Source organism: Sorex fumeus, unplaced genomic scaffold (assembly GCF_029834395.1).
Source record: "Sorex fumeus unplaced genomic scaffold, SorFum_2.1 ptg000028l, whole genome shotgun sequence".
NCBI classification, from domain to species: Eukaryota; Metazoa; Chordata; class Mammalia; order Eulipotyphla; family Soricidae; genus Sorex; species Sorex fumeus.
In genome coordinates, this window is record NW_026606085.1 from 15,567,443 (window position 1) to 15,578,921 (window position 11,479).

The 11,479-nt window shown below is 41.3% G+C and overlaps 1 protein-coding gene across 1 annotated transcript; it reads right to left on the bottom strand.

The window, feature by feature from the left end:
- Positions 1-1,716: 1,716 nt before the first annotated feature.
- LOC130024186 (olfactory receptor 151-like) lies at positions 1,717-4,020 on the bottom strand (the record flags this gene model as incomplete). Its single annotated transcript, XM_056114824.1, has 2 exons — positions 1,717-2,633; positions 4,002-4,020. Coding segments are annotated over 2 exons (936 nt in total), but the record flags the coding sequence as incomplete, so codon positions are not given.
- Positions 4,021-11,479: the final 7,459 nt, after the last annotated feature.

Sequence of the window (11,479 nt, forward strand, 5' to 3'; positions counted from 1 at the left end):
TCATGCATTTCAAACCCCTTCCCAAACTCTCTGGACAAAGAGAAGAAGGTGGTCTTCATTGTTCTATACCACCCTAAACCCCAAGTGAAATGTTAAAAGGTGTAGGCAATTTACAGAGCAGATCTCAGATTCTGGTAAACATGTATAGCTACAAGATTACTCAGACATTCAAATTTCATGTATTTTCTCAAGTGAAATGAAGGCAGATGTCACACAAAGACTTGAACATAGTATCTTTATTCTTTACCACCTCAAACTGGAAGCAACCCAATGGTAATCATCAGGTAACTTGATTAACACATTATGGCTGAGTCATCCGTCACATCTGACCTCATCAACGAAAAGGAGTCCTCTACGGATCCACACAGATCATAATCACAATACAGAAGAGTATTTGTTGTATGGCTTAATTTTTTAATAAAATTCTTCCACTTAAATTAATCTGAGGTGGCAGCATGACAATGATGGAGGAAGAGGTATTTCAGGGGAATGAGGAAACATTTAGGGGGTGGGGATGTATCTGTCCATGGTACAGATTATGGTGATGGATCCATGATTGTGTGTCCAGCACCAGGTGATAATTGAGAGGAGGTAATTGATGTCTCAGTGAAAGCTGGTGGGGAGCACTTGGGATCTTTCACAGACTTGCTCTGTAGCTGTGGTGAGGGAGAGTTTCCTAGGAAATTCAGTCTGCATGTCACACGGGGGAAAGCAGTGAACAGAGGAGAATTGAACTCTGAGAAACTTCCCCCTCATCTCAGTTTTTTGAGGTTGCTGAGGAAAATCAATCACTTATGAACTTCAATTTTTTTTTCTTTTTGGGTTACACCTGGCAATGCACAGGGGTTACTCCTGGCTCTGAACTTCAATTTTTGAAGGCAAAATGTTGCTTTGGAGTTAAGCTCTGCGAGAATGAAAATTAATTTCACAGAGGAATTTCATTGCCCTACATGGGACTATTTAGACTTAAAATTTCTATTAGTAAAAGTGCCTTAAATTATTTAAGGGGTATTCTCAGATAAAGAATAAAAGAAGGACCTAAGAAGCATTCATAAGCAGTCAGATGTCAATGACTTTTCTACTCTTCAAGTATTAAAATGGTGTTTTTTTTTTTGTGATAGAGAGGTTTAATATACTACGAGGGGAAAACAGCTAGTTAACAGAGGCAAAGTAGATCAATGCTAATTCACCAGAATAAAAAGTAAAAGATTCTGTTTAGAATTTTCTCAGTTGGGTAGAGAAAGATAATAAAATTCACCTGAGAAAAATTTTCTGAATAATTGTCTAAAAATCAGCAATACTACTGTATTATTATTTTATATAAACCTTAAAGAGGGATGGGTGTGTGTATGTGTATGTGTGGGATTTTGTGTATTTTCCCAAACATGATAAAAGGATTAACTTTGGGGTCAGAGCAATAGTACATTGGTCAGGGCTCTTGCCTTGCAGGCAGGTCTGATTGACTCAGGTTTTATACCTGGCACTTCATATAGTCCCTCAAGCACACCAGGAGTGATTTCTGAGCACAGAACTAGGAGTAAGCCCTGAGCATACTGGGTGTGGACCCCCCTCCCTCCCGCCACCAATAAAAAAAGAGATTAATTTCTGGAAGGACTAGACTAAGGAAGAAGATGGGATTTCACTTCTTAGAAACAAATAAATTCTAAGGAATAAGAACACATTCTGCCCTTACCCCTGGGTGTTTATTTCCTCCCTTTACCTCTTCCCAAAGACTTTTCTCAGCACATTCTTTACGTCCTTATTTCGCAAGCTGTAGATCAGGGGATTCAGCATGGGGACGACTGTGGTGTAGAACACAGAAGCTACCTTCTCCTGGGTCATGCTGCTGCTTGCAGATGGCTTAAAATACATAAATGTGATGGATCCATAAAATATCCCAACAGCTGTAAAATGAGATCCACAGGTACCAAAGGCTTTGGATCTGCCCTCGGCAGAGGGGATTCGAAGAATGCTGGCAATAATAAAGGCATAAGAGACGATGATGGTCCCAGTTGTACTTAGCATATCAAATCCACCTACGAATAACACCATAAGCTCATTCAGGTTTGTGCTGGAGCCCGAGATCTTCAGAAGAGGAACTATGTCACAGAAGTAATGGTGGACGACATTGTCCCCACAGAAGGAGACCCTCGCCATGGCCAGTGTATGGGCTAAAGCTCCAGCTATTGCCATGGTATAGACCCCGGTCACCAAGACATTGCAAACCTTCTGGGACATGGTGACATTGTAGAGCAGAGGACTGCAGATAGCTACATATCTGTCATATGCCATGGCAGAGAGCATAAAACACTCTCCAATAGCAAAAACACAAAAGAAAAAGAGCTGAGTCATACATCCAGGATAAGAAATATAATTTTTCTCCCATAAAAAGTTTCCCAGGAGTTTGGGGGTAACAACTGAGGAATAAAAGAGATCTATAAATGACAAATTACCAAGGAAAAAGTACATGGGAGACTGGAGCTTGGAATTGAAAGCAATCAGGAGGATCATGCCCAGGTTCCCTACGATAGTGACCCCGTAGATGCCTAGAAACAAAAAGAAGAGAGGGAGCTGGAGTTCTGGCTGGTGTGTTAATCCTTCCAGGACAAACTGAGTCACAGTGGAGTGATTGCACGTGGTCACTTCCTTCAGGAGACAGAGCATTGATACAAGGAAAAAGAAATAGCACAGCTTGTCAGATACCTATGTTTTTTTCATTCTTAGTTTTTTTAAATTAATCTTTGTCTAGAGCAAAATGGTACTCACTACTGATCACATATAAAGAGAATTGTTAGTTACGTACAGTGCTGTAGTACTGTCTGTAGCACTGTCCTCCTGTTGTTCATCAATTTGCTCGAGCCGGCATGAGTCAAGTCTCCATTGTGAGACTTGTTACTGTTTTTGGCATATCGAATATGTCATGGAGAGCTTGCTAGGCTCTGCCATGCAGGGGGGATACTTTCAGTAGCTTGCCCGGCTCTCTGAGAGGAATGAAGGAATCAAACCCAGGTTAGCTGAGTGCAAGGCAAATGCCCGACCCAATGTGCTTTTGCTACAGTGCAGTACAATTAATATCTTTGTAATTACTATGTTTTTCATCCGGGCTGGAGCAATAGCACGGCAGGTAGGGCGTTTGCCTTGCACACGGCCGACACGACCAACCCAGGTTCAATTCCTCTGCCCCTCTCAGAGAGACTGGCAAGCTACTGAGAGTATCTCGTCCGCCCGGCAAAGCCTGGCAAGCTACCCGTGACGTATTTGATATGCCAAACACAGTAACAAGTGTCACAATGAAAACGTTATCGGGCCCGCTCTAGCAAATTGATGAATAACGGGAGGACAGTGACAGTGACAGTGATGTTTCATCCAGGGTTGTATTATAATCTTCCAATAGATTTGAAAGTGATATAACGGTATATAGCAAGAAATATGATAGTGTGATTTTAAATTTGGTTGGAGAGTATGTGAGTGGGACAGAGATGTTCCTTCTGTTCCTCCCATGATTAAACTATCAGGACAAGGAGACACTTAATAACTGTGGCTTGGCTAACACTGCGGAGTTAGCACCCCTGTGTTATCAACATCAAAGTTTTATTGAGAATCTAATTGATCTAGTTAAGGATCTCATCACAGGGCCAGAGTCAGTACAGGGGCAGGGTGCTCGGCTTGAATATAGCCCATCCTCGTTCCAACTCCAGCGTCAGATACAGGCCCTGATTCAGAGTCAGCAGTACTGAACCCAACCCCCACTGCTTCCCACAAAGGAACCTAATTTCAGTGTTTCTAGCTGGCACTATATGGACACTGGTTGCCACTGACCATGGGCTCAGTGCTCCTTCAGTAAGCACTGGGCATTCTGCATTATCACCATTATCACAGCATTCCTAGTATAGAGGGAAGTTCCGATCATCGGTGCTACAAGTTAAGGAGCACTTCACCTTAATTCTGCAGCTCTGTGCAGGAGTAAATGGGCACCCAGCTCTGCTCTGTATCTCTAGGAGGAGCTGAAATTCTCTTGTGTGTGCAGGTAGGAAAAGCAGTGAAGGAAGAAGAAAGTTAGAGACCTTTCCCCATGACTACCCCTATGAATTTTCTCACTGTATGCTCACAGGCAAGAGAAAACTCTTCCTCCAGTTGCTTTGAGTTCAGTAATAGCGACATACGTTTGGGACTACTGTCATTTTCTGGCATTGCAAACGTGTAAATTCTAAGTGACCCCGTTTTGTGGTGAATGCTTTTGCAAAAGGACATTCAGAAACTGTTCACATAGACTGCCACCAAGTTTGTGGATTTTTGTTTGCAATGTGAGATAAATTCACACATTTTGCTCTATGACAGGTTTCACCTTGCATTGCAGATCTTATTTAGAGAGTAGTTTACTAACAACTTAATATATACAAAAAGAAATCAAAGGGCAGCTCCTGGAAATGAAAAAGAAATAAAGCCCCATCCTTAACCATCTTTATTTTTTTTTTTTTTTTTTTTTTTTTTTTTTTAGTGAAAAACCATGAGGTACAGTTATAGGCTTACAAATTTTGTGCTTGGGTTTCAGTTATACAATGATCAAGTCCCCATACCTCCACCAGTGCCCGTCATCCATCCCCATGGGTCCCAGCATCCCCCCCCCCTCATCCCCCCCCCGTCCCATCCTGCCTCTGTGGCAGGGTATTCCCCCTTGTTCTCTCTCTCTTCTTTTGGGTACTGTGTTTTGCAAGAGAGGCTTTGAGTGGCAATCATGTTTGGTCTATCGACTACTTTTAGCATGCTTCTCCCACCCTGGGAGGGCCCTCACAACACCCTTCATTTGGTAATCTCTTCTCTATCTGAGCTTCCTTTTCACCTAGAGCCTGTGGCTGGCCTTCCATTCATGGAGCAAAATTCCTGGTACTAATCTCAGCCATTCCTGTGTGTCACTCTCACTTTTTGTTGCTTTATGTTCCCCAGATGAATGCAATCTTTCTGTGTCTATCCCGCTCTTTCTGACTCATTTCGCTTAACATGATACTTTCCATGTAGTACCACTTGTATGTAAATTTCATAACTTCATCTTTTCTAACAGCTACATAGTACTCCATTGTGTAAATGTACCAAAGTTTCTTTAACCAGTCATCTGTTCTTGGGCACTCAGGTTTTTTCCAGATTCTGGCTATTGTAAAGAGTGCTGCAATGAACAAACAATTGCAGATGTCACTTTGACTATACCTTTTTGCCTCTCTGGGATATATTCCCAGGAGTGCTATAGCTGGGTCAAATGGCAGATCAAATTCTAATTTTTTGAGAGTCATCCATACTGTTTTCCAAAAGGGTTGGACCAGCCGGCATTCCCACCAGCAGTGAAGGAGGGTCCCTTTCTCGCCACATCCGCGCCAGCACCGGTTGCTTTTGTTCTTGTGGATGTGGGCCAGTCTCTGTGGTGTGAAATGATATCTCATTGTGGTTTTGATCTGCATCTCTCTGATGATTAGTGATGTAGAGCATTTTCTCATGTGCCTTTTTGCCATTCGAATTTCTTCTTTGCGAAAGTTTCTGTTCATTTCCTCACCCCATTTTTTGATGGGGTTGGGTGATTTCTTCTTGTGGAGTTTAACCAGTACCTTGTATATCCTTGATATCAACCCCTTGTCGGATGTGTACTTGGTGAATATCCTTTCCCATTCTGTAGGCTGTCTTTGTATTTTGGTCACTGTTTCTTTGGAGGTGCAGAAGCTTCTTAGTTTAAGATAGTCCCATTTGTCTATCTCTGTTTTCACTTGCTCAGCCAGTGGCGTGACATCTTTGAAGATACCATTAGCTTCAATATCATGGAGAGTTTTGCCGACTTTGTCTTCAATAAACATTATGGATTCTGGTCTGATGTTGAGGTCATAAATCCATTTTGATCTTACTTTTGTGCATGGTGTTAGGCAGAGATCTGAGCCCACTTTTTTGCATGTAGCCGTCCAATTTTGCCAGCACAGTTTGTTGAAGAGGCTTTCCCTGCTCCATTTCACTTTTCTTGCCCCCTTATCAAAAATTAGATGATTATATGTTTGGGAGGAAATGTCAGTATATTCAACTCTGTTCCATTGGTCTGCAGCTCTGCTTTTGTTCCAGTACCATGCTGTTTTAATTATTACTGCCTTGTAGTAGAGTTTGAAGTTAGGGAGGTTGATTCCTCCCATTTTCTTTTTCCCAAGAATTGCTTTAGCTATTCGTGGGGGCTTATTGTTCCATATAAATTTCAGGAGTGTTTGCTCCATTTCTTTGAAGAATGTCATGGGTATCCTTATAGGGATTGCATTGAATTTGTATAGTGCTTTGGGAAGTATTGCCATTTTGATGATGTTGATTCTCCCCATCCATGAACAGGGGATATTTTTCCATTTCCTCGTGTCCTCTTTTATTTCCTGAAGTAGCGTTTTGTAGTTTTCCTTGTACAGGTCCTTTACTTCCTTAGTTAAGCTGATTCCTAGATACTTGATTTTCTGGGGCACAATTGTGAATGGGATTGTTTTCTTGATGTCACTTGCTTCTCTTTCACTATTTGCGTATAGGAATGCCATGGATTTTTGGGTATTGATTTTATAGCCTGCCACTTTACTATACAAGCCTATTGTTTCTAGGAGTTTCTTGGTAGAGGTTTTAGGGTTCTCTAAGTATAGTATCATGTCATCTGCGAATAGTGAGAGCTTAATTTCTTCTTTCCCTATCTGGATGCCCTTAATATCTTTTTCTTGCCTAATCGCTATTGCAAGTACTTCCAGTACTATATTGAACAGTAGTGGAGAGAGTGGGCATCCTTGTCTCGTCCCTGACCTTAGGGGGAAGGGTCTCAGTTTTTCCCCATTGAGGATGATGTTTGCTGTAGGTTTGTGGTAGATGGCTTTAACTATATTGAGGAAAGTCCCCTCTATCCCCATTTTGGCAAGGGTTTTCATCATGAATGGGTGCTGGATCTTGTCAAAAGCTTTCTCTGCGTCTATTGATATGATCATATGATTTTTATCTTTTCTTTTGTTGATATGATGGATTATGTTGATTGATTTCCGAATGTTGAACCATCCTTGCATCCCTGGGATGAATCCTACTTGGTCATGATGTATGATCTTTTTGATGAGTTGTTGTATTCTATTGGCTAGTATTTTGTTGAGAATCTTCGCATCCGTGTTCATCAGGGATATTGGCCTGTAGTTTTCTTTTCTTGTGGTGTCTTTGTTTCCTTTTGGTATTAGAGAGATATGGGCTTCATAGAAGCTGTTTGGGAGAGTTTCTGTTTTTTCAATTTCCTGGAAAAGCTTGAGAAGAATTGGCAATAGGTCCTCTTTAAATGTTTGGAAAAATTCGCTAGTAAATCCATCTGGGCCTGGGCTTTTGTTTTTGGGAAGACTTTTGATTACAGTTTCAATTTCCTTGATGTGAATGGGTCTATTCAGGTACTCTATATCTTCTTGATTCAGCTTTAACCATCTTTAAAGCTTTGTTCCTGTTCCAGTTGAGCTGCTGATTCACTTGTACCTTTTAGAAATATAATTCACCTTTTATTTTCTAATAAAGAATGAGTTGGGTGGAAGATCTATGTTCTACAATAACGCCATTGAGTAAAGCTGCAACTCCCTTCCCTCCCTATATCTGAAACACCATTTCTAAGCTAGGGAATATTTGGACCTGTTTGCAGTTCTCTGACCTCCAAGGGATGAATGAGTGTAGTATTCTCCTAGGACCCCAGATCCAAGGGAGACACTCAAACGTGAAATTGTCCTGAGAAGACAGGAACAAGGAATTAAATTTGCATCCAGAATAATGGTGCATGTAGAGTATTGATGTCCCTAATATACAGAATTCAGTGTTTGATCTTAATTCTTTTTTTTTCAGTTGAATTTGCATACTTACTTTTTAAAAAAAATTTTATTAGTGAAACACCAAAAGATACAGTTGTAGACTTACAAATTTTTGTGCTTGTGTTTCAGTTATACATTGATCGAGGACCCATCCCTCCACCAGTGCCCATTTTCCACCACCACCGATCCCAGTATCCCTCCCACACCCCATCCACCCCATCCCACCCTGCTTCTGTGGCAAGGCATTCCCTTTTGTTCTCTCTCTCCTTTTGTGTGCTGTGGTTTTCAAGAGAGGCATTGAGTGGCAATCATGTTTGGTCTATAGTCTACTTTCAGCATGCATCTCCCATTTGGGAGGATCCTCCCAACACCCTTTATTTGGTGCTCCATTCTCTATCTGAGTTGCCCTTCCCCCTAGTGTGTGAGGCTGGCCTCCAAGCCATGGAGTGAGCCTCCTGGTACTTATCTTGGCTATTCTTGGGTGTTAGTCTCCTATTTTGTTACGTTATTTTCCCCAGACGATTGCAATCTTTCTATGTCTGTCCCTCTCTTTCTGAGTCATTTCGCTTAGCATGATACTTTCCATGTAGTACCACTTGTATGTAAATTTCATGACTTCATCTTTTCTAACAGCTACATAGTACTCCATTGCGTAGATGTACCAAAGTTTCTTTAACCAGTCATCCGTTCTCAGTCACCCAGGTTTTTCCAGATTCTGGCTATTGTAAACAGTGCTGCAATGAACAAACAAGTGCAGATGTCACTTCGACTATACTTTTTTTCCTCTTTGGGATGTATTTCCAGGAGTGGTATTGCTCGGTCAAATGGGAGCTCAATTTTTAATTTTTTGAGAATCGTCCAGTAGGCGGGGGTCACACCCACCACCTGGCCCCCTGGCGCCGTGTAATCTCATCAACGGCCAAGACTCAGAGACTATAAAATCCAGTTCCCGGACGAGAACAGTACAGTCTTCTGCCCCCACGCCTGGCTGTTCCTCGCCCAGGCCCCTTGGAGGGGAGCGGGTTGAGCTTTCCTCCCCGCCCCGCTACATCTTCTCAGGACATCTTTTTATGACATCTTATTATCTCATTCCTACTTTGGACAAACTTGCAGGCTATCGAATGTAGCCTGCCCACAGGGCAGAGTCTGGCAAACTCCCCGTGGCGTACCTAATATGCCAAGTACCAGTAACAATGATGGGTCTCATTCTCCTAAAGAGCCTTGAATATAATCTGAGGGCTAGGATGAAAGAGACGTTACTGGGGCCTGCTCGAGGCAATCGACGAATAACAGGATGATGAAATGAAATGAAAATGAAATGAGAATCGTCCATACTGTTTTCCCAAAGGGCTGAACCAATTGACATTCCCACCAGCAGTGCAGGTGGGTCCCTTTCTTGCTACATCCGTGCCAACACTGGTTGCTTTTGTTCTTTTGGATGTTGGCTAGTCTTTGTGGTGTGAGATGATATCTTATTGATGTTTTGATCTGCATCTTTCTGATGATTAATGATGTAGATCATTTTCTCATATCCCCTTTAGCCATTCGGATTTCTTATTTTAGAGAGTTTCTGTTCATTTGGTTGCCGCATTTTTGGATGGGGTTGGATATTTTCTTCTTGTGGATTTCAACCAGTACTTTGTATATCCTTGATATCAACCCCTTGTCGATTGGGTATTGGGCAAATATCCTTTCCCATTCTGTAGACTGTCTATGTATTTTGGTCACTGTTTCTTTTGAGGTACAGAAGCTTCTTAGTTTAAGATAATCCCACTTGCCTATCTCTGTTTTCACTTGCTTGGCCAGTAGCATGACATCTTTGAAGATACCATTAGCTTCAATGTCATAAAGGGCTTTGCCAACTTTGTCTTCAAAGTACCTTATGGATTACGGTCTGATTTTAATCCATTTTCATCTTACTTTTGTACATGGCGTTAGGTAGAGATCTGAGCCCATTTTTTGCATGTAGCTGTCCAGTTTTGCCAGCACAATTTGTGAAAGAAGCTTTCCTTGCTCCACTTCACATTTCCTGCTCCCTTGTCACAGATTAGATGATGATATGTTTGGGGGGAGATGTCAGTATATTCAACCCTGTTCCGTTGTTCTGCAACTCGGCCTTTGTTCCAGTACCATGCTCTTTTAATTATTACTGCTTTGTAGTAGAGTTTGAAGTTATGGAGGTTGATTCCACCCATTTTCTTTTTCCCAAAAATTGCTTTAGATATTCGTGGGGGTTTATTGTTCCGTATGAATTTCAGGAGTATTTGCTCCATTTTTTTGAAGAATGTCATGGGAATAGCTATAGGGATCTCATTGAATTTGTACAATGCTTTGGGGGGAGTATTCCCATTTTGACAATGTTAATTCTTCCGATCCATGAGCAGGGGATATCTTTCCATTTTCTCGTGTCCTCTTTTATTTCCTGAAGTAGCGTTTTGTAGTTTTCTTTGTACAGGTACTTTACTTCCTTAGTTAAGCTGATTCCTAGCTACTTGATTTTCTGGGGCACAATTGTGAACGGGATTGTTTATTCATGTCACTTTTTTCTCTCTCACTATTTGCATATAGGAAAGCCATGGACTTTTGGGTATTGATTTTATAGTCTGCAACTTTACTATACAAGGCTATTGTTTCTAGGAGTTTCGTGGTAGAGGTTTTAGGGTTCTCTAAGTATAGTATCATATCATCTGCGAATAGTGAGAGTTTGATTTCTTCCTTTCCTACCTGAATGCCCTTAATATCTTTTTCTTCCCTAACCGCTATGGCAAGTACTTCCAGTATTATACTGAACAGCAGTGGAGAGAGTGGGCATCCTTCTCTCGTCCCTGATCTTAGAGGGAAGGCTCTCAGTTTTTCCCCATTGAGGATGATGCTTGCTATAGGCTTGTGCTAGATGGCTTTAACTATATTGAGGAAAGCCCCCTATATCCCCATTTTGGCGAGGGTTTTCATCATAAACGGATGCTGGATCTTGTCAAATGCTTTCTCGGCATCTACTGATATGATCATATGGTTTTTATCTTTTCTTTTGTTGATGTGATGGATTATATTGATTGATTTCCGAGTATTAAACCATCCTTGCATCCCCGGGATGAATCCCACTTTGTCATAGTGTATGACCTTTTTATGACTTGTTGCGTTCTATTTGCTAATAGTTTGTTGAGGATCTTTGAGTCTGTGTTCATCAGGGATATTGGCCTGTGATTCTCTTTCTTTGTGGTATCTATGCCTGCTTTTAGAAACTTTATAGAAACTTTCCGCAGAGTTTTTGCTTTATAGAAACTGTTCAGAGTGTTTTTGATATTTCAATTTTGTGGAAAAGCTTAAATGGATTAGCAGTAAGTCCTCTTTAAAGATTTGGAATAATTCACTAGTGAATCCATCTGTGCCAGGACTTTTGTGCTCAGGGAGACATTTTATTACCGTTTCAATTTCCTTGATGGTTATAGGTCTGTTCAGGTATTTAGGTCTTCTTGGTTCAGCCTTGCACGTCTATAAGAATCTAGGAATTTATCCATTTCCTCGAGGTTTTCGTGTTCCGTGGCATAAAGCTTCTCAAAGTACTCCCTGAGGATCCTTTGAATTTCTGTAGTTTCTGTTGTAATGACCCCCTTTTCATTTCTGATTCGGTTTATTAGGAATTTCTTTCTCCCTTTCTTTGT